Source organism: Sinohyriopsis cumingii, chromosome 19 (assembly GCF_028554795.1).
Source record: "Sinohyriopsis cumingii isolate HCF-2022 chromosome 19, ASM2855479v2, whole genome shotgun sequence".
NCBI classification, from domain to species: Eukaryota; Metazoa; Mollusca; class Bivalvia; order Unionida; family Unionidae; genus Sinohyriopsis; species Sinohyriopsis cumingii.
This window is the reverse complement of record NC_142979.1, coordinates 17,839,768-17,864,255: the sequence shown is the minus strand read 5'-3', so window position 1 is coordinate 17,864,255 and position 24,488 is coordinate 17,839,768. Positions and strand designations below refer to the sequence as shown.

The 24,488-nt window shown below is 43.5% G+C and overlaps 1 protein-coding gene across 1 annotated transcript in view; it reads right to left on the bottom strand.

Annotated features, from left to right (window-relative positions):
- Positions 1 to 24,488, bottom strand: part of LOC149775209 (atrial natriuretic peptide receptor 1-like) — a 194,139-nt gene that overhangs the window by 31,985 nt on the left and 137,666 nt on the right. Inside the window, exons 16-17 of the mRNA XM_089944372.1 lie at positions 7,210 to 7,388; positions 7,098 to 7,102 (exon numbers count right to left, since the gene is read on the bottom strand). Coding sequence (XP_089800498.1) covers positions 7,098 to 7,102; positions 7,210 to 7,388 — 184 coding nt within the window. The remainder of the gene's footprint in view (positions 1 to 7,097; positions 7,103 to 7,209; positions 7,389 to 24,488) is intronic.

Below are 24,488 nucleotides of genomic sequence, written 5' to 3'. Positions count from 1 at the left end.
TCTCAGTCCCACTAAGGGTAAGTAATGACAATTCGGTGACCAACGAGCATGTTCTAGGTAGGCCGAATCTTGTGGTTCCCAGTGGTGAAGTGACACACCGCAACTGAAGCACTTGACTTTAACCCCTTCGCCCAAGTAGAACAATCCCGCTCTGGCTAATTCTTCCGGGGTCGGGCCTCCCAAATACTTAGGCCATTTTCCATTGAACGATTGAAGACGATTTTCGAAGTCGCAGTATTCCGACAAACGCACAGGAAACGAATATTCGTCTTTCATAGGTTCGTTTCGATGAGGGTTGGGTTACATTTACAAGAGTTTGCTCAGGGCTGGATGACATCCATAGGGGGGTAGACGTGAAGGTGGACATCCACCTCTAATACGAAACCCAGTAAAGTGTCCAAGAGGACGAGCGGCATCGCTTTCGCATCCCTCAGGTTTGGCACGCACAACATCACTTTCCATGATAGGGGTAGTGAGAACAAAGTTCCCATGATGCTTTACGGCATCGCTAAGGTCACAGAGTACAGCATCGTTGCCATCGCAAGGCTCACAATCGCATTCCACTTCAGAGGCCCCAAACTTGAATTGTGCCTGTCTGAACTTGTTTTGTGTTTCTCTGAAAGTATTCATCTTGTTCGCTTGGCCTTGGTAGTCACAATGAACTATCGATCTTGACCATATTCCCCTTTTTATACTAGTCGCAATGAAGTCTCAAGCTTGTACATCGTTCGTTTTTTATGTTTTGTTTTGGAAGGTACGGTCTCTAAGGTGCCGTCATAAGTGTACCGTAGTGTAATGGGTGGAAAGGCCATAGAAAGGTAAGGGCAGTACGGTGACCATGGAGTATGTTCCAGAATAGCTGAATCTTTATAGATACATAGATTCATTCGTAACTTCAGGCCACAACTGAAACACTGTACTTTGTATCCCAATCCAGTCTCAGGTCCCAAGTAGACAAATCCTGTTCAAGCTAAAACATGCGAAGTAGGTAATCCTTTCCTATCCGTAGGCCATTTTTGAAACGTGTCCAGTCGACTGGCACAATCACAATAGTCAGGCAACAAAACCGGAAAATGGTAGGGTTTGAACTTGGAGTTCTCACTGGATTTCTCACTCTATTCTTGCTGTGGCGAAGTCATCCTTCTGGTGGGTGGCTTTCCTCTTACAACCAATGTTTTATACCGACATGTCCATACGGCAATGTAAAGTGGTTGGGAAGCCGCACTCGCTTCTGGTACATGATTTGATAGACTTTTTCCAAGGGTCGACTGACGATGTGGTGCGTGGGTAAACGTACACTTTTGTTGGGCTGATAGGTGGTCACTTTAAAGTGTTCATCTTCTCTAGACTGCAAGGCTTCTTTCAATACGTCAAAGGTCACAACTCGACTGGTACGATACTTCAGAGTCAATCCTTTCATTTTACACTTCGTGTGCACTTCTCCTTGTTTGTCCCGGTATTCGTAGCCGTAATTCTTTGGACCGCCACTGACGAAACTTAGCATCTTGTCGTCGGGGTGCTCGTCTGTCCAGGCTCCTAAACGGTCTCCTTCGATGTCAGGGTGATGTTGACTCGGGTGATCGATGTAAATGCAACTGTCCGTATCAAAGTACAGGACACGTTCCCCTAACAGTTTTAAAGCTTCGTACAATTTTAAGCGAGCATGAGCTGTCACGTAAGCCGCAACGATGACATTTCCAAAAGGGTCGTCTTGTACAAAGTCCAGATCTTCTTCGTAATTGACCAAGATCAAATTCTCGCGAACGACGTTCACGTGTTTCATGAATTTGGTTTTGTCGTGAATCATCTGGAAATAGCGGGAAGGTTCGGTCAAATATTCCGTCTTGGGCAAACACGGTCGTTGTGCCATTTTACCCCACAAGCAATTTAACATCACTTTGGCAAGCGATCGCCTGTCTTCGTTTTTCTCGATGTGATCTAAAGTGATGCCTTCTTGTGCCCAGTATTTCTCTTTGAATGTCTTTTGGTCTTCGGGAGTGTAACACCAGGACGGATAGCCACTGGCTTCTTGCTTCAGTTTCAAAAAGGCATCCACGTAGTCTGCGAAAATGCCTTTCTGACTGGGGTCACCCTTGTGGTATTGTTGTGTCTTGGGAAAGTGGCAAATTTCGTATACTTCTAACAGTTGGTATCCCATGTCCAGAGCTTTGAAGAATTCTACGCTGACCCACGTCCCCGTCAAGGCCCGTTCTTCCTGGGTGTGATGACAAGGCTGATCTTGGTTGCACGTTTCAGCACAAGTACGGCACAAAGGAAACATCAGTTTGCCTTGGCAATGGTGAGGTAAGACGGGATGGTATAGGTTCGTGGGAGGCAAAACTTTGCACTTGATCAAGCCTTCGTATTGTCGAATGTTTTCGGTGAACAATTGTGGGTGCCCTGCAGGAAAGCGACAATATTTGCACACGTAGGGATACAGCGAACACACGTCCAAGTATTTCATTTCTTCTCCTTTCTCTTCGTCAGCTTGGTACAGCAAACAGGTGGCATTGGTCCTTCCTCCGTACAAACTATCCCTCGGGTTCAGGGGGTCCATGAACTGGTAACTTTCCACGAGGCATTTAAACTCGGGATCGGTTTTCAAACGGTGATCGTATTCGTGTTCCCACATTTCCACCACTTGGCATCCTTCCTGTTCTAACTTTAGGCGTCGCTGACAAGTGTCCTGGTACAAGTCTTCCATGGTTCGTTGTAAAAACTGATTTTTAGTGCCACGGTCAGGGTAACAGACGGGACATCCGTGAAATAAGCAACCGTTAAACTCGTACACGATCTTGGGGTTTTCTAAGTCCCAGCCATCGACCGAATGCGTTCCGATGGTCTTTTCGCCTCCTCCGTTGCGGGCATGCTGAAATGCTGAATCCATTTGTCTTCCTTGTCGCACAAGTAATGTAACCAGCGTAGGGCTTTGACCAAGTACTGACGTTTGACATAGTTGGTCGTTTGAGGACTGATGACAGCCACGGTGTTTTCAGGCATGAATCGTTGTCGGTAGACTAAAGAACACGCTTTGGCAATGGTGCAAGCTTCTTTCAAAGGATCGACCCCTCCGTGTTCCATGAACAGTTCTCGAAATTTTCCACAGCATCGCCGTAAAATGTCCACGTCGGAACGACAATACTTTAGCATTTCTTCCTGAAAGTCGAAAGGGTCGGAGGCGTGAGCCTGGTACCAAGCGTAGAAAGCTTCTCGTTGTTCGGTACGCATGTTATCAGGGTCGTAATAGTGAGCCTCAGGCAAATGGGGTAGAACGGCGTGTTGATTGGCTTCCGTATTGAAAAAGTGTGGAAAGTAACCTTTAGCCATTTCTGTCATTCCAAACGTTTTTGGCATTCGACTCAAAGGCATGGCTAAGTAACTCATCGAATCTTTAAACTGCACTTGTCCCACTTGCATGAAAATGATTTTGGCTCCGTTCAAAGTGACTTTAGGACACTCGGTGTCATGTTCCGTATAGTATCTCAAAAGAAACTGTCCATCGTATCCGGAGAAATTGTGAGCCATCACCGTGGCATGGCGATGACAATCTCCGTAACGTTCGATGTCTTCAGATGTTGTTGGTAACAGGCAGGGCTGACAAATGTGCGCAGACAAGCAGGACAATGCACTGGTTCTTGCCCTTCGCTCAGACAGGGTTGAGAGGCCAAACATCCTGAGCATTTCGATCCACAATGTTTGTGTTGCTCTCGATTATTATAACCATAGTCACATTTCTCACAGTAATATTTGTTTCCCAAGAATCCAGTGATAGTGGTAATGGTATTGAAATGGTCATCGTGATGATAGAGGTGAATGTATTTTCCATCTTTAAAGTCTTTCCCTCGAAACAACAGAGACCCGCGCACTTCTTGAGGGTGCACTTTCAAGGTGTAGCGTGGAGCTAGGACATCTTGCAATTTTTGCATTTCAGGAATGCCACAGGGTGTGTCTTTGGACAGGCCTGCTTGTTGTAACAGAAGTTCTGCTTCATTTCGTTGCTTGGGTCGGTTCGATTTTCGAATGTTCTCCCAGGCTCTTTTCCATTCTACCGTGTCGTTCTTGTCGACATAAGTTCGTCCCACCACGATGGCTCGGGCTAAACACATGTGGTCTTGAAAATTGTTAATTTGGACGAGACTTGTTTTGGTAATGCGAAGGTTGTTGACCAATAAGGTCTTTCTGCGTTGTCCGGTCCTTTATGGAGGAGAGACGTGGGTCATGTCCAGTGTGGCTTTTCCATCGGTGATGTCAAACCGGTCATTGGATTGTTGCACGTGTTGAATCTTGTCCATGACTTTGGAAGCGGTCAATTCTGCAGGGCTGCTAAACTCGATCCAAACAGGAGATTTCAAGCCGTCGTGTTGTATGGAAAGTCTCAAGCGATCGTCTTCTTTGGGTTGACATTGTCGCTTGAGTGTGGTGAGCAAAGAATCCCACATCTCGGTAATGAACCCTTCTGCTTTCTCTAACGGTACTTCGGACTTGAAATCTTTAAACTTCACCGTGTATTTGTAAGCCGTGGTTCTAAATTTTCTAGAGGGACGCTTTTCCGTCTCTCGAATGGAATATTACTTTTCAGGGTTGACTAAGGGTAGTGAACTTTGTTTAGAGGAAAACTCTCTGGGCTTGGATTCTGGTTCACTCATGTCCTCTTCAAAATCACTGGCATGAATTTGTGCCAAGACTTCAGCCCTGGTACGAGGCGATAGATCACGTTTCTGCCTCTTACTTTCTTCTTTCTTCTCAGATGAATTGGATCGTTTCATCTTGATAGCAAAACGTCAAATGACTAAAATTTAAACACCATGGGTTACTTTATAGTCATGGCGGACCAGCGTATATAAAAGGGTATGTGTCTTGTCCTTTCACTATTCATTTCACTCTCAAACCGAGCACAACGATGGAAGAGACTACACAAATCGAACGTTTCATCAGAGCTTTGCGAGGGGTCATTAGAAAATTTTCTTCAGACCAGCCGAGGGACTACTCACCTTCCTTTCGAGATAAAAGTCAAGATACTTGCTATATCTGTCAGAAGAAAGGGCATTGGTCTTCAGAGTGTCCAGACCGTCAAAAACCAAAGAAAGGGTTAGAAGAGACAAAAGTCAAGATACCTGTTATCATTGTCAAGAAAAAAGGACATTGGTCTCCAGATTGCCCAAAAAAGAAACAAGAGGAGTCAGAAGAAGAGAGGGATTCTTCAGAGGAAGAGGAAGAAGAGGAAGAAGAAGAGGAAGAAAACAGACAGGTGAAGAAAAAGAAACAGGAGAAGAAAAGAAGAAAGGAAGAAAGTGAGGAGGAAGAGGAGGAAAAGACTGTGACTGTGAAGAAATTTAAAAAACAGAGAGAGTAAACAATGAGACAGAAGAAGTGTATGAACTTTTTAAAGTGTTATGTTGTGAAATGTGAATTGAATTGTAAAATTTGTACCAGAATAGAAAGTCTATAAAACGTAAGTGTCTTTGGGTTTTGATTTTAAAATAAGAACCTACACTGACGCACTCATACGCACGTACTATAGGGGTAAAATGTTTTTTTTTTAGTTTGAATGGATGTTGGCAATTGAAAGTCTATCTCTTTTCGAGAGACATGGGTGGCACTGAAAAGGGCCTTTCTCTTGGTGCAGGGGTGAGTTTAAGCAATCAACTTTAACTGCCTTAAGCCTTTGCCACGGCCAAGGCCTATTTCTGGACTGCGAACTGTTGATGATGACGATGATGATGATTTAGTTGAAATCACTAAGGGTGGTACGGTAGGCTTAGTCACGGAGTTGGAGTGTTTAGCTCGGGTAGGTCGTATTCTCTTCGGTCGTAATAAAGAAGTCTGATACATTTGTTTCAGACTTCTTAACTCCGCTAAAATGTCTAGCAGTACCGTAACCGTTTGATTTTCACACCTTTGTTTCTTTGCTGCTGCTTCTTCTTGTTGTTTTTTTTTTCTTACCTCTTCTTCTTGTTGCTGTAGGAGAAAAGCTTGTTCCGCTTCCTTTTGCCGTTGAATAAATTTCTCCAATTCTTCTTTCTGTCTCTGTCTAAAATTATCCACGTGCGGTAATGAAGGAGAAGGTGACGATGGTTCCGGAACAAATTCTTGCGAGGTTAGAAAATCCACAAAATCCCAATTCACCTCTTCTGAAAGTAAGTCCGGGTTCCCTTGGGTAGTCTCTACGGCTGGTGCATCCCAATTTATCGTTTTCTGAGTTTCCGTCATGTTGAAAAACTGTCGCATGAATTGACTGCGCACAGGCGCTAGCGAATCTATATAGACCACGTGACGTCACAGACTGCTCTCTTCTGATTGGATGTGGGCTGACTGAATTTTGTAACGCGTGTTTGGATTGGTCAACAAACTCAATCCGGTTCAATCCTTCCTCTCCCTATAAATAAGTGGAGTTCACTGCATTCCTTCACCTGTTCTCGGCACACCAACATGTGGACCGACGTACAATCTTCAACCCTTGTGTCTTCGATGATGTTCCGGACGGACATACCAATGTATGTCCGATCCAACTGGACAGTTATCCATAGGACAGACACCAGCCTTTGGATGCGAAGAGTCTATGTGGAGCTTCAAGGATGTCTCAAAAGAGTCTTAATCTATGGTCCTGCAGTCAGGCGCAGCTTAAGAACAAGAAGAAGATGTCACAGATGCCCTTTATGTTAAGGGTATATTAACATAAACCCAAAGGCCCTTTTCAGGGACACTCATAGGTCTCGAAAAGATCTTGACTTTCATTGCCTACCCCCATTTTTTTTTGTTTAAAAAAGTAGAGACCCCTGCCTGTTTCAATTTTATCCTGTTCCATTTCCATAGACCCATCAGGTCGGGACCTTATTAAAATAGGGTCCCGACCCTGTTCCATTTCCCGTAGTCCCTAGACAGTCCCACTATTTATTCCCATGTTCAATTCCCCTTGTCCCTAGAGTAGTTTTTTTCTCCTATGTTAAATTCCCCTTGTCCGTAGAATGGATATTTTTTTTCTCCCATGTTAAATTACATAGTCCCCACGGTGGATATATTTTTCTCCCATGTTAAATTTACATAGTCCCCAGAGTGAATATACACTTTTTAACATGAAAGTCCCCTAGTCCCTAGACCGTCCCTATTCACTACTGCTGATGTCAACCAACCTGCATCCCCTGCCTTTGCTGACACGATCGTGTATGCGTTTGTCAACGTGAGCTATACTATCGCAGCCAATACTTACACATCTTTGAATTTGCTTTTCATGTATGTATTGATGGTGACAAATGTTGGCCTGTCGCTTGGATCCTCCATCCAACAAAGCTCCATTAGCCTGACAATGGCGGGATTCAGATCCTGGACATTTATATATGTGTCTGGGCGGCAAAGGACTGCCTCACCGTTCCTTACCCGACCTATGATATCTGAAACAAAACTTACGGTTGATGAGCAACAAACAGCAAAAGGACTGAACCAATTCATTCATGTGCCTTTCCTAAAATTCCAGTTATTCTACAAACCCTAAAAGCATAAGAGATGCATGAAGAAAAAAGACAGGATAAATGTAACTGATGGGAGTTAAATGTTATATATATATATATATATATATATATATATATATATATATATATATATATATATATATATATATATATATATATATATATATATATCGCGTGTGTGTTTGACGCAACAATCATGGAAGTATTCAGATTACAAAATCAGAAAACGGGAACATTCTCCAGCTAAATGTGAACCGACAGAAAATCTGGCTGCTTAGAAACAAGAATCCACAAGAGATGGCATATCCCACTTAACCCTGCGCTGAATCTAATGTACAAACCCGTCCTGAAAGAACCACTTTGTTCTGCACTCTGAATAGGTATGATACTAGTACTAGTAGATATAGTCCATTACTCATGTACTACTTATACTGTTGTAACGCTAGAATGTATCTGGGTACTGCAATCCAGCTATTGACTTTTGAAAGTATAGTACAATAAGTATTGAAAAAACGTTGAAAACGTTTATTTGTAAATTACCGTAAGTGCGAGAACAGATGAACATGCAATTACTGAATTTCGATAAAATTACATATACATAAACATATAAGATTTAACACCAGTCTTACGCAAACAAGTACTATACTTATATATCAATTGATGAAGGAACACTTTGAATGTTTCCTAGAATTATCTAACCCTCATTATCTCTCCCCTTCAGTTACATAGGTTAATCGCGGTGATAGCTCACAGATGGTGAAAACATGTGAAACAATACGGTAGCAGACGTCACCTCATGGATAATAAATACATTCTGGAATTCCGGCAATGTCAAGCAAACATGTCATATTTCATTTTGAACTAACCATTGAAGCTTGACCATGTTTATCTAACATAGCTTGAGTCATTATGGAATAGATGAAATTAGTACAATGTCAACCGATGCTTTACTTCCGTCTGCTCCGAACGCTGGACAAGAAAACAGTGACGCACTACAATCCACGTACTAACATCTGCCTCGCCTGGCGCTCGGCATTAAGAGGTTAGTGTTAGGACTGGTCGGCCTTATGTCAGGATAATGTGACTGGGTGGTACATCATGCTACATGTCTGCGGCATGATGCCCCAGTGCTAGATATCACTGTAAACTGCCACACTGCAGACATAGTAGCGATATGACTGAAAAATTGTTAAAGTCACGTTTAAAATCCAAATCACACACACACAAGCACACACACACACACACACAAAATCAACGTACATGTTGTATCTTTCGTAGCGTTAAATCGCTACTCCACTGTCTCTCTTGATCTTTCTTATATTGCGAACTCGCGTTGCGCCTTCACCTTACGATACTTACCACCCTAATCACCTGAAGGTTAACACCTCACCTTCACTTAATTCACCGCCATAACGTAAGCAACTCATGTGTCAAACTTCCTAAACTTTATAGTCTAAATGATATGAATCATTACAAATATATTCTTTAATCAATTCAGAGAGGGGTGGAGAAGGTGCATTTATGTTTGAAGCTCCTTTGTACCTTTCCCCACGGGAAACGATCACCTTTGTCTCCCGTGATTATCTGGTTTATATAGGTCTGGTGTTAAATATTAAATATTTATGTATATGTAATTATATCGACATTCGGTCATTGCATGTTCATATACGGTCCAGTGTTCATGCTACCTATACTAGTTCCCTTTGGTCCAGTACTAATATACTGCTGATAATAATACTCTATGACCCAGTACTCACATACTACTTATACTAATACGCTATGACCCAGTACTTACATGATACTTATACTAATATTCTATGACCCAGTACTCACATGCTACTTATAATAATACCATATGGCCCAGTACTCACATGATACTTATACTAATACTCTATGACCCAGTACTCACATGCTACTTATAATAATAATACTCTATGACAGTAGTGAAGGGGGGCACTTTACGGTCAATGGGAATTAGCATTACAAGACCCCTTGGGCAAGATTACCGTCAAGGGAAAATTAACATGGAGAAAAATCGTGGGTAAGATTACCGTCAAGGGAAATTAACATGGAGAAAGAAAAAATCGTGGGGCACTTTAGCGTCAAAGGAAATTAAACAGGGTGGGCCTTTATAGCGTCAAGGGCTTTTACTAAAGTGGGCCTTCATAGCGTCAAGGGAAATTGAACATGGGATTTTTTTAAAATTTTTTAAAAAAAGGGTAGGCAATGGAAAGGCTATCTCTTTTCGAGATATATGGCTGGCCCTGAAAAGGGCCTTTGGGTTTTTCTTCTTCTTCTTTTATCTTCTTAACTTTTTCCAACATCTTCTTAATTTGTCCATCATTCCTTTCTTCTTCTTCTTTTCTGTTTCCGGCAGCCAGTCCGGGTGGCCCATGGCCCGGAACTTCTCTTGGATTTTCATCCAGTTTGTGTTCAGTTTTTCGAATTCATCCTTTTTTCTTCTATTTTCTTCGTCTTTTCTTTCATTGGACCACTTTTCTTTTATCTTCTTGACCTCTTTGGTCAGCACATTCCTCATTAGTTCTTCAGCTTTCTTAAGTTTTTCTAACCCCCACTTTGCGAAACACCAATCTGTCCATTCTACAACGTCTTCTAAAAAGCACCTTGCACTTGTCACATGATCTATTGCTTCTTTTAACTTACCCACTTTGACATACGGTGGGTTAACTAAACCTCTGATTCTCTTCTCCTCATCCTCTATCATTTCTTTCACGATGTTTACGGCTAAGTGCAGGCTCTTTACTTGTCTTGTGACGAAGTCTTTTGTCACTTCATACCTCCATTCCTGTTCAACCCTTTCTGCTACACTCAATCCATCTACCATCCAATACCAACTTCCCATAAGATCGTTGTATAAAGCTGAAGCTGCTGGCATCTTCTTGTTTGCTTATTCCGTAGAATGAGCTCCAATGGCCAACACTGTTAGTTTTATACTGAAAGTGCGGACGTGATGGAAAACATCCCCCTAAAAAACATAAAATTGATCTTACCTAGATCATGACCCAACAACGCGCGTACGTGAAGGAAAACATCCCCTACTTTTTCATTTCATTTCATATAATATACCCCAAACTATACTCTCCCCATTTGCTAAGAAACAATAAAGAAACCCATAATCTACTTTATCACTTACAAACACAAACACACAATCACACAAACACTGACCCTCACATTTTTTAAAGAAAGAGTTAGTGTTTATATTCACACTACTCTACCTACACACATTGGCAAATCGATAGTTATTTCTTTTCTAGAGTATTGGGTAGCCCTGAAAAGGGCTGTTTTGTTTGGAACTTCATGGGCACCTGGTTAATGGTGGCACCTTCCAGGCCTGGCGCCACATACGCATCTTATCCCCCAGTTACTTTTTACCTTTTGGGGGGAGAGAGCAGAGGCAGGATATGTCGCTTCAGAATCCCAATTTTCGCTCTCTGGGATTTTGAAATTTTTTCTTCTCTCCTTTTCCTCCTCCTCTTCTTTGTTTCTTCTTTCCTCTTTATATATTCTTTCTTCTTCTTCTTCTTTATATCTTCTCTCCTCCTCTTCTTTGTTTCTTCTTTCCTCCTCTCTTATTCTTCCCTCCTCGACAATGGCTTCCGCGGCCAGTTCATTTAATATGCGCCTGGCATATTCCAGATGCACATGAAGCTCCAACAGTTTCTCAAGTCTCGTGTTCATTTTTTGGTGTTGATCAATCAACAAGGGTAGCTGGACTGCCGAACGAGTTTCAATTTATACTGAAAGCGCGGACGTGAACTAAAACATCCCCCTAAAAACATAAAATTCATCTTACCTAGATCATGACCAAAAAAACAACAACGCGCGGACCTAAAAGAAACACTCACTTACTCTTTTATGCTACCCATTACTATTGTAAAATTTTTTATAAATCACTTCAATAGACTATCCACATTAGCAAAACAATCCAATCTAACTCCAAATATACACCTCAAAAACCCAAAAAACATTATTTTAATCTACTATCCTCACCAACTTACTTTAGCTGTTACAAACACAAACACACCAACACATACCCTCACATTTTTTATAAAAGAGTTAGTGTTTATTTTCACACTACTCTACCTACTCACATTGGCAAATTAATAGTTATTTCTTTTCTAGAGTATTGGTTAGCCCTGAAAAGGGCTGTTTTTTTGTTTTGCTATGGCATTCTTTTTTTAGTTTCTAAGAATGCGATGTCCTCTGAGGATAGACTTTCTGGCAATAGGTCTGCTTCTTCGGAAAGAGAAGAAGAACTCTTTGGTGTCGATACGGCAATCGACAAAGCCTCTGTCAGGTTCAGGTTGCTGCTGCTGTTCTTGTTGTTGCTGTTGCTGCTGTTTTTGAAGTCTGTACTTCTCTGTCCATTCTTCTTTTTCCCTGTTCACTTCTTCTCTGAAGAGCTCTTCTATTAGGTCTACAGTGATTTTTAACATTCTCACATTCTCTATTTCTTCTGGCTTCGGTATCAGACTGTGTCTGACCCTATGCAAATTCACGTAGGCTTCGTTGAGCTTAGCTAGTTTGGAGCACATCTTCTTAGGAGGATGAGTCGACAATGGATGGTTAGACTGGGAACAAACCGGTTCTTAAAGTTAAAGCGCGGACGTGAAGGAAAACATCCCCCACACGGTTTTTCGAGCCGCAACGTTCATGAGAGAGATAGTAAGAAATGAAAGAGCATCAATCCAAAAGTCTTATAGCTGAACAAACCACAAAAGCATTTTTTTCAAAACACAACATTTTTTATTCAAAAATCACTTAACACTTAACAACAACATTTCTAACATTTTTAACAATAATCCATCACTATAACATCAAACAATTTTTTCAAATCACAAACATTTTTTTCTCAATGGACAATCTACTTTAAACAGGGCTGACAACGTTGTGAATGAAATTGTGATTTCCACTGTTGGAAATCATTAGGCCATTGATGGACACTACGTTTCCTAGCTTGAGACAAAAGATAAGCATAATGGTCACAAAACCATCGATCTACTTTCACATCGTTTCTAGCAGAAGAACGAGGATCGAAATGAGTCACTAAATGTTCTAAGGAATAGCCCAGGCTGCGATGATGCAGAAAATACACACAGTACTGTCCACACACCAAGGAATCTGTGCCTTGTAATTTCACATTATTGAATCGGGTGGTTTGAGCATTTCTTCTCATAAAGTCAATGATATCGTCTTCCAAAGGGGGCAATCCGTACGAATCGAAATATTCCACACATCCTTCTTGAGGAAAGTAGACGGCTACCCAGTGGGTTCCTGGGAGATGACTGTCGTCCGTGTTGATCACGTAAGCTTGATGGTCTTTAGGTTTGCGATGAGGGAGTTCATCTTTAGCACAGACGACAGGATTCCAAGAAGCCGTATACGAACTGTGGTTCAAAAGGTAATAAAGTTCCCAGGTATCCATTTGTGTTGTTTTCTTCTTCTTCACAGGTAATAATAAGTCGTCAATTCGATCCTGACTTTTTGCTTGAAAATGTCTGACGAATAAACGGTTATTCGTTCTGTTTCCTCACTCTGATTTAGGAGAGCTTCGATACGATGGATCTCTTGAGTGGTTAATGGTGGACAAGAATGTTCACGCAAGTCTTTATACCACTGGTGCAACACGTCTTTGTTTGAGATGAGACTCCAAGCTTCGTCCAGATACTCGTCCAATTTTTCTTCTTGACTTAACATCAGGCATTTATCGTGTTGAATTTGACTGGGATGATCGTTTTGACATCCATAACAATTTTTCTTGATCAATTCCGTCATTTTGTCAACCAAGTGTTTGGCAAAACAGGAGACTAAATGGGCTTCTTGTTCTGGCCATCTCGATTTCATCATGATCACTTCTTCTTCCACAGTCTCCTCACATTCCATCTCCAAAGTTTCTCCACTAGGTAAAGAGGGATAACAGTCTTCCATGGCTTCTAATAATCTAGAATGACTTCTCTCAAACTGTTGATTTCTATGGTATTATCGAATTCTGCATACAGGATGACGTTCACTGTCTGTTTCAGTGTTTCTGCAAACTGAAGTTCCACACGAATCTGGCCAGATTTTATAGGGTGGAAATGTCCCTCGTCGCTGCCTTGGTCTGGAGTGAAATCGAAAGCCCACAAAGCATAGCCTCCTGCATAATCGTCGTACTCAATGCCGTGACTGGTGTTGGTTCCTAACTGGCCGGTGGCTTCGTACAGGGACAAGTACGATCTCAAGTAATTGTTGTTGGCAAAGTCAGGTTCGAAAGGTCGGGTACACAAGGTCTTGCCATCGCGACTGACTTCGATTTTCTTCACTAAAAAGTGTTGAAAGTTGAAAGGATTTTCTTTGAAGGCTCCGTTGAAGGCTGAATTCGAGACCATACCAAGGATTAAACGTTTGGGTAACTGTCCTTGGAACAGATGATCTTCGGTTATGGATTGCAGTCCAGCAGAAATGGTGAACGTTTTCACTTCCACACGTCGTATGGGATACTTGGCGGTCGTTCTGCTCAACGTCTGACTGATGTCGTTTCCCACTTTAGGTAACACTTCCACGCGTCGTACGTAGAGTTTGGCTTCTTGGATTATGCTTTTAGGAACCTTAGTAGCATCAGCAGCTATCAAATGGAAAGCGACAATGCTGCGATTCAGTCTCAAGCGGACATTCACCCCGTTCAGCAAATATTTCTCTTGCAACCACATGTCCAAATGCAAACGATCCATCAGTTCTAAACTTTTCTTGTTTAAGATTTTGTCTTCTCTTGCCTCAAAGCCGGAATTGCTTCCATCTGTTTTGTCGAACTTGCCCGCTTCGTCAGCTACCCACAGCACGCAGGCATTGAGATGAGTATCCTTGGCATCTATTCCGTACGTCAAGAGATTTTCCAAGTAGGCACGGTAAGGGTATGTATCCATGCTGCTGCTGACTAGTTTGTTATTCAAGTACAAATCCACTGAGCTGAACAAGGAATGCATGAAATTGTTGACGGGAGCTATTTCGTCAGCGTCATCTACTCCACTATTATCTTTTTCTAGAACTTGGACTTTCAAGTACAAGTAACTGCTATTCAGATAGATGTAATCTTCGGGCTGTCCCTTGATTTCAAACTCGATGGGAGCGGAATCGGTCAGTGAGGAGACGGGGTGAAATTCCACCCATTGGGATTCTTGCATCGTCATCATGGTGGGGGGCATGGCAAACAGATTCAGTTCCGTCTTGGAACAAGCGCAAGACTCTCGGTGCATCATTTTGTTCTGTGTTTCAATAATCGAAAACGTCTAAGTCTCGAACGGTTCTTCTTTTCTTGGCCTTTCTCGCTTGAAGTCTGGTGAAAGGGTGTTTTCTTCGTCGTCTCTTTCTGCCTTGTCCTTGCTGAATGCTTGACTCGGTAGCGTGCAGGGCATTTATAGGTGTCTCTCGTCGGCCCAAAATGTCTTTTCCCGTTTGCAGCAAGACATTTTTGCCTGCCCTCATGAAGGCTTCTTTAGGGTTTTGTTTGTCGATGATGACATTTTGGAGAAATTCTTTGCCTTGTGTCAGTGCCGCATCTTTCAAGGCGTGCAATCCTCGTGTCACCATCGGTTTCAACACCGGGGCCACCGAACGAAAGGCCGATTTTAACATGTCTCCTAAACCGTGTCCTCGTTGTCGAGCCACCCCTTGGTACACTGGATACATGACTTACTCACGAGTCGTGAGAGAACCGTTTTCGAAAATGGAGTTTCACCGTGACTTTTCCTTTGGTGAATGGAATATTTTGTCCCAAATCTCCTTTTATAGTAATGTTGACCGTGTCCAAATACGACTTGCTGACCGGCAAATAGTGAGGATGGACAAATTTGCGGTGGACGTGATAAGTGTTTCCACCTTCCTCGTCAGCGTTTGTGGCAGAATCCACTTTGAAAGGAATGACACGCAGTAACGGCACGGAGGTGTGTCCCACCACGTTGTATTCCACCACATCGGAATACACGAACATCAAATTCAGTCCTTGGTTCAGTTCTACCGGGAAACGAAAATACTTGGCAAAAGAGTCGTTGTCATAAATGACTGGTAATTCGGGGCTTTTTTTTTGTTCTCCTATCTTCCTCATCTCCGTGTCACCGCCCAATATGTCAAACAATTCAGGACAAAATAAGAAAGACATGAATTTTTTGGACCCCTCAGAAAATTTCATCAGAAAGCGACGTGCTATTTTGTGGTATTCCAGGGTGACACTTTTTTGGACATTCCCCAAAGCTTTATGGAACACGCCATTAAACTTGGAGGCTATGACGCTGACCAAATGATGACCACTGAAATAATAGCCTGGGAGAATGGACAAGTTGTAGGTCCACGTTTTAGTTTTGTCATCATAGGTTCTATTGCTATATGTGCCAATCTTATCCAACTCATCTTGCAATTGTTTGTCATGAACTTCCACCTTAAAATAATTTTGATTGGGAATGACATTGTGGACTTGGGTTGGGTGAATCATTTCCACTAAAGCCACTTCCCAATGGGCTTCGTGATCTAAGGGGATGGCTTGAGGTAATTTGGTCGTGTAACAGCACAACGTGTTGTGGGGAAACACCTCCATGGAACTGTCACTGGGTAAGGTTAAGTAAAATTGGTTTTGGTGACTCATAATTCCAGAGTTCTGTGGCTGTCCGAGGGAATATTAGTGGATGTCAGAGGTGTGTCTCCGCCCAAAATGGGGTTCTGGTTGTGGATGTTGTTGGAGTGGTGACTGGCACTGGCACTGGACACAACGTTCCCGTTCGAGGAGAATTTCAGGGAGGGATTAGGAAGCAGGTAACCGATGCAACTGCTCAATAAAATGGTCCACAATTGTTTGTCTCCTTGTTGCAAACTCAAATTGGCGATGGCTGCCCCGATGACACAATACACCACAAAGATTTGGCAGAAAAAGACGATTTGCGTTTTAGGCACACGTTCTCCACACCACACCCACAAGGGTTGTTTTTGTAAATCTTGCACAGAAGAACTAGGGGAAGAAGGAGTGGTCGACGTAGCTGCGTCTGATGTGTGAAAGGGCATGATGGTCACTTCTTCTTTTTATAGTCGATGACTTGCGAAGCGTCGATCCAAGAATCGAAACTGGGTGGATATCCTTTCCAACGTACTTTGACTTCTTTGACACGTCGTTTGCCCACTTCACGGGTTCTGCGTTCGAGAATGCTTTCGATGTCGTACACGTCGTCTTCTTTTTTGGTGACACGTTGTAACTCGGGCAAATAAAACGTTCCTTTGAGTACTTCTCCGTTCATGTCTTCCAATTTATAGACGGCAGGATGACGGCCATGCACTCGTCCAGTGATGCGAAACAATTCGGTGGTCGAGTTAGGTAAGTAACCTTTGTCGAAAGTGCGTTTGGTTTTGCCAATGCGCACCCAATCTCCTACGGTCAACTCTCCACTTTTCTCGGGGACAGCCCTCGTCGGGGACGTACCAAACAGACGCTCAAACACCAGCACTTCGTTGTCGGGAGTCACGTCTTGCGGGGCACGTCCGATGCTTCGATGGTAAGATTGGTTGTACGCTTGCACCAGGTGCGGTAAGATGTCGATGTACTTCAGAGTGTGGTGATGCGTAAAATATTTCCACATGCGTTCTTTCAAAGTACGTTGAAAACGTTCCACGATGCTGGCTTTGGTTTCGGGATTCTCGGTGGTAAAAAAATGAATGTCACGTTTCTTTAATTCTTTTTGGAAAGCTTGGTTCAGAAATTCGGTGCCTTTGTCCGTTTGCCATCGAAGAGGGCGACGACCGCTTTGTTTCAACACCCGTTGCAGGGCTCGCACTAACTCGCTGCTCGATTTGGAAGTCAAGGGCACGACCCAGGCAAATTTGGAAAAGACGTCGATGACACAAAACAAATATTTGTAGCCACGATTGTGGCTGGCCAAATGAGAGACATCGGCTAAATCGGCTTGCCATTGATGATCGATGCCTTCCACTCGGGTGCGACTTCTGGCAAACTTGCGTCGAATGGGTTTGTGTAAAGTGTAGGTAGCTTGTTCTTGTAACCATCGTTGCACTTGAGGTAAACGGAGACTTTTCAGTCGCGTTTTGGCAGCACGATACAATTTTTGAACTCCTGCGTAACCTGCAGGATGCGAGGGATCGTAGTAAATGCTGGCTAAGAGTTTTTCCATTTTTTGTGTTAATAAGTCACCCACTCTTCGGTGATGCTACTTTGGGTGGGTCGAAAGGGTGGTTTGGAAACAGATTTACGTGTCCGATGGGCTACGGGAGTAGAAGTCGAAGGTAGTGGTGGAGGTGGCAATGGAATGGCTTTGGTTTTCTTTTCTTTTTTCACTTCTGGTTTCCCTTCTTTCTTTTTCACTTCTGTCGAAGGAGGTGTGGACATCATCTTTTTAACCCAAGCTTTCATTTCTTCTCGTTGGGGTGTGGGGGACGGGGTCAACAAGGATGCTGCAATCTTACTCGAAATGGGAGCTGCTGACGGTGTTTGAAACACTTCGTGCATCTCTTCTTCCTCAGGTCTTTGTGGGATAGCATCTCTGGTGACCCTTGGGGATGGTATTGGTGGTGGTAATGATGATGATGATGGTGCTGGACTTTTCATCAAGGTCTTAAAATCTTTCAGAGTGGGTAAAGCTGTTTCGTCTAAAGCTTTCTGGTGAAAGAGTTGCAGTCGTTGCAAGAGTTGACTGTACTTTTGCGATTTTTCTGTTTCGGACAAATCTTGGCGATCCATCAAGGACTGCAATTCGTGTTGTAACTGGGACATCTCGCTCAAATTGGGATTGGGAGGTAAATGCGGGGTGCGTTGTTCTTGCCACCGATGGTATTCCATCCATCGTTTGTAAGGCACTAAAGCTAGTTTTTGTCCTTCCATGGGGTTGTCAGCGGTCGATTCTGAGATCTTGGGACTTTCGAAGGCCTTTTTATCTGGCTCCCATCAGTCCTCCCAACATGGTTCGCAAGACTCCTTTCAGTATGGGGCCTAACAAGAGAGGTAAAATGCCTCCACGTTGGACCAGCATCTTCTTTTTTTGACGAATGGGAATTTTCTTTTGAACCATTTGGCGAAGAACGTGACGATGTTTGCCTAAGCATTGTTTCTGGTGTTTGGACAAAGGGATCGTGCCTTTCAAAACGTTCAAACAACATTCGCACACGGTATCGATGACCTCTTTGGAGGCCGTTTGAATGAGTTTTTTTCGTAGGGGTGGAGAAGCTTTGAACAGGACAGATAACATGTCCCCATGTTTGGCTAAACGTGGTGGCAGTCCTTTCCTTTTCTTTCCTTGGGGTTTTCTGGAGGGTGACATCTTTGAATCTTCAGGAGCACCAAAAAAACACTGATATCCTACTCGGTCACAGGCCTTTTTTATACTGGAACGCGTCGCCATTGATTGTCTTTACGTCGTATCAGTTTGAGGACAGGCATGACACGTCGTGCAGGGGTACGTAACGGACTAAATCGAGCCAGTTCTTGCTTGGACAAATCCAGTAAACTTTGTAACATGCCCGATCTTTCATGGACTTTGATTTTGGGAGAAGGTACTTTGTGAGCAGCAGCCACTGCCGCTAAATTGGAAGGTCCTGCCACTGGGGAAGTTCTTTTGGGGGTCATCAACGGAGAAGTTCTTGGTGTAATCAACGTCTCCAAGTACTCTTCAGTTCCTGGTGACATCAACGGAGAAGTGGACAAACGTGAGGCTGTCGGAGACGCTGTGGCAGGTCGTGGTTTGCGAGTGTAAGGCTGCGTCCTGGCCGCAGTGCCTCTCTTGCGACAAGTTTTCTTCTGTGGACTTTTCTTTTTCTGAGGACTTTTTTTCTGTTTCTTTTTCTGGGGGCTTCTTTTCTTTTTCCGGGGTGGTGTCTGGTAAGAGGAGGGTCCCGCCACTGGAGAAGTTCTTCTCTTTGGGGACTTGGTCTTTTTCTTCTTGGGGCTTCGTTGGACTTTTGTCTTAGGGATAACTTTGGGGGCATTAGGATCCCATCTTAAGAGTGAGCGAATGATGACCCCTCCTAGAGTACCGCTCCCTCCAGGTTTCAAAATGATTTGTTTTTTGGTTTGAGTGTCGATGCGGGGATCGGCCAGTTGGACCAAAGCGACTTTGTTTCGATCGAAAAAGCGTTGGGTTTGATGAGGAATCTGAATGATTCCTTGGAGTAATTGACGTGCCGTCACCGTGAACCATCGTAAGACTTCTTTGAGACTAGCTTCTAAGACACGGGCTCGTGTTTGTGGATCTTTTTCTCGACTGATGCCATACAAGGCACGAATCAATTTGACGGGAAGATGCGACTGAAGGGACGTCATGTTCACACTGTGTGAGACAGACGAAAAAGGGTCTGAGGTTTTTATAGATTTTTTCATGGGGAGTGAAATGAAGTCGAGGACGGAGACGTGTACAGGACAGGCCCTCCGTCTTGGCACCAGTGGTTAAACAAGTGGGTACGAAATCGCAAATCCTCGGGGGCCGTAGGTTTCAAATCGACGAGTAAATAGGCGTGTGGCGTTTGAGTGGCATCGTCGTACGCCTGAGTCAGCCAAGGCGTTCCTAACTGTTTGGCTAAGACTTGCACTTGCGATTTATCTCGAGGGCTTTTAAACAAGACCACGTAATGCGCATTGAGACTGATGGTGCGATGGGCTTTACTTTGTTGAAACAAATTTTGGGTGATGTAAATGACACTGGCATTACGGTGATGTCCTTTGCGCGTGAACCACAATTTAATTTCTTCTTCGTCTTCTCCTAACATGTCGTCGAAAATGACCAAATGGGTTTGACGGGAGTCAGAGACGATGCCGTCGTCTTCTTTAGGAATGCCTTCCACAAACACGATGGAATCGCCTTGACTTTCTCGCAAGAGGCTGTACGCCGATTGCCACTCTTTGTAACACCACACGATCCGTTGAGGGGGCCGATCGATCAAATGATGTTTATGTTCGATCAAACGTTTGACGAATTCGGTTTTGCCAGAACCGCTAGGTCCAGCAATGAGCATGTTAAAGGGATGGCGAAGATACAAAGCCTCCCAACTGGCACGATCTAAGTGTTCGCCGATGACTTTGACAGTAGAGGAAGAGGGAGCAGAGACAGCAGAGGTAGCCATGGTGTGAGAAATGTCACTTGTGACACGAAAAACAAACAAGACAAGAGTTTATATACTTTTTTCAGAACACGTTTATTGAATGTTTCAAATATGAACACGAAAGACAAAAATACATACAATCCAAATAGTGATGTACAGGAATATAAAACACAGCAAAGCGATCAAAGTGGAATATAAACAAGTGTCTGTACAACATGTTTTGGGTAACCAAGATGTCCTAGGGACAGTGTGTAATGTTCTTACAGTCTCTACATGAGGTATTGTCACACAAGTGTCCTCCCGGAATGACCTTTCAGGAATGTCCATGACAGTCCTGTCCTGAAGCGAGTGGTTGTTCTCGGTGACGGGTTCTTCTGGCACCGTCACTAACACAGGTTGAAAAGTAACTTTTTTCCTTGAACAACTCTTGTGCATACTGGGCCACTTCTTGGGTCCAAGCCTCAAAACCCCCCTTTTTCCAGTCACGAACATCTGTCCAATGAGGGTGTAAGTCACAAGCGACACACACATCGTCATACACGTCTTGGGTAGCTAAAAGTTGACGAATCTTTTTTTCCTGTTGAGGTCGAGAAGTATCCAGATGAAACCGCAAGGCTTTGAGCAAAAGGAGTTTTTCGTGACCATTTAAGGCCATGGAGGTGGTAAGTACTGATCGTAAAGAGTCCACAAAGAATCGGCTGGTAAACGAAATCCCAGAAAACAAGTCACTAAGACACACACCACTTGTCGTCCCAAATTGAATGGATAAAGTTCTTGTAATAATCGATGGTAATGATCCACGGTTCGAATATGGTCATTGAGTTCCTTCCACGGAATCTGTTGGATTACATACGACATAAGTCGTGGCATAGCTGCCTGTTTTTATAGTCTCTTTGTTTCGAAAAGAATACACGTACTTTCTAGCCAGTGATGTTCGTTTTCCAGTGGGGAATGTAAATCTTGCATACTGTAACCGAAACGTCAGAGTTCGATTAGAAGTTTCCTCTTCCGCTAAGTAGATTCCACGTAAAATATGTTGGTAATCCTTTACCTCGTCTTCCTCAATGGGTTGCTCTAGGTGAATCTCGAAGTAACCAAAATGATCAACACGTGAATCATCGGGGGCCTGGAAGTATTGAACAAGGTCTGACCACTGAAACAATTTCTGACGAATCAGTTCTCTTATACCCTTCAGGTACCAGTGGTTAAAGATCTGGTGACGTAACGGATGCAATTGTTCTTTACGTTTCACTTGTATTTTGACCAGCTCTCGGTAAATGCGTTCTCTCAACTCCACAGGCAAAGCACGAATGTTCTCTTGTAAAGTATCCATGAATAGGTCATACTAAATCCTCTTTGGTCTGACACAAGAAATGTACTCTTTGCACAAACATGGTTTCACTTCAGTGTCGAATTTAAATCGTTGAGTCACTAATCTACACATTACAATTCGTTCAGAAGTTTCCTCTTTCACTAAGTTGACATTGTGTTCAAGATGTTGGTAATTCGTTAACTCTTCCTCTGGAATTCGATGCAGTACGTTTACAATGATGTAACTACAATCGTCCATACCAAACCAATCCTTTTTAAAACTAGAGGATCGTTGATCAATGTCTGTCCGATGGAACACTTTCAATTGAATCAATCCTTGTATAGCTTTCAGGTACCAGTGGTTCAAACACCGGTGACGTAACGGATGCAATTGTTCTTTACGTTTCACTTGTATTTTGACCAGTTCTCGATAAATGCGTTCTCTCAACTCCACAGGCAAAGCACAAATGTTCTCTTGTAAAGTATCCATGAACAGATTATTATGGTAAGAAGTTACTTCAATGTCTCGGTCCCACTAAGGGTAAGTAATGACAATTCGGTGACCATCGAGCATGTTCAACGTAGGCCGAATCTTGCGGTTCCCAGTGGTGAAGTGACACACCGCAACTGAAGCACTTGACTTTATCTCCTTCGCCCAAGTAGAAAAATCCGGCTCTGGCTAATTCTTCGGGGGTCGGTCCTCCCAGATACTTTGGCCATTTTCCTTTGAACGATTGAAGACGATTTTCAAAGTCGCAGTATTCCGACAAACGCACAGGAAACGAATATTCGTCTTTCACAGGTTCGTTTCGATGAGGGTTGGGTGACATGAACAGGAGTTTGCTCAGGGCTGGATGACATCCGTAGGGAGGTAAACGTGAAGGTCGACATTCCCCTTTAAACCCGGTAAAATGTCTAAGAGGACGAGCGGCATCGCTTTCGCATCCCTCAGGTTTGACACGCACAGCATCACTTTCCATGATAGGGGCAGTGAGAACAAAGTTCCCATGATGCTTTACGGCATCGCTCAGGTCACAAGGTACAGCATCGTATCCATCGCAAGGCTCACAATCGCACTCGTCTGCAAACTCCGTTACGCAATTACAATGGTAACCACATGGACAATCGAAGTTTCCTGCCGGACATTTTCCGTCGCAATGCATGGGTCTTATCCATCCAATATTAGTCACACTAGAGGAAGATACAACTTTTTTACAATCCCCAAACTGGAACGATGCCTCTTTCAAAGTATTCAACTTGTTCGCTCGGTCTTGGTAGTCACGATGAACTATCGATCTTGCCTAGGGTTCCTTTTTTATATACAGACCAATACCGACATGACCGTACGGTAAGGTGAAATGATTGGGAAGTCGAACTCGCTTCTGGTACACGATTTGATAGACTTTTTCCAAGGGTCGACTGACGATGTGGTGAGTGGGTAAACGTACAATCTTGTTGGGTTGGTGAGTGGTCACTTTAAAGTTTCCATCCTCTCCCGATTGCAAGGCTTCTTTCAATACCCCAAAGTTGACCACTCGACTGGTACGATAATTCAGAGTCAGTCCTTTCACTTTGCACGTCGTGTGCACTTCTCCTTGTTTGTCACGGTATTCGTAGCCGTAATTTTTGGGACCGCCACTGACGAAACTTAGAATCTTGTCGTCGGGATGCTCGTCTGTCCAGGCTCCTAAACGGTCTCCTTCGATGTTAGGGTGATGTTGAATCGGGTGATGGATGTAAATGCAACTGTCCGTGTCAAAGTACAGGACACGTTCTTCTAACAGTTCTAAAGCTTCGTACAATTTTAAGCGAGCATGGGCTGTCACGTAAGCCGCAATGATGACATTTCCAAAAGGGTCGTCTTGTACAAAGTCCAGATCTTCTTCGTAATTGACCAAGATCAAATTCTCTCGAACGACGTCCACGTGTTTCATGTATTTGGTTTTGTCGTGAATCATCTGGAAGTAGCGGGAAGGTTCTGTCAAATATTCCGTCTTGGGTAAACACGGTCGTTGTGCCATTTTACCCCACAAGCAATTTAACATCACTTTGGCAAACGATCGCCTGCCTTCGTTTTTCTCGATGTGGTCTAAAGTGATGCCTTCTTGTTCGTAGTATTTCTCTTTGAATTGTATTTGGTCTTCGGGAGTGTGACACCAGGAAGGATAGCCACTGGCTTCTTGCTTCAGTTTCAAAAAGGCATCCACGTAGTCTGCGAAAATGCCTTTCTGCGTGGGGTCACCCTTGCGGTATTGTTGTGTCTTGGGAAAGTGGCAAATTTCGTACACTTCTAACAGTTGGTATCCCATGTCCAGAGCTTTGAACAATTCCACGCTGACCCAGGTTCCCGTCAAGGCCCGTTCTTCTTGGGTGTGCTGACAAGGTTGGTCTTGGTTGCACGTTTCGGCACAAGTACGGCACAAGGGAAACATCAGTTTGCCTTGACAATGGTGAGGTAAGACGGGATGGTATAGGTTCGTGGGAGGCAAAACTTTACACTTGATCAAGCCTTCGTATTGTCGAATGTTGACCAGGTCGATGTGTTCCGTCAGCAATTGCGGGTGGCCTACAGGAAAGCGACAATATTTGCACACGTAGGGATACAGCGAACACACGTCCAAGTATTTG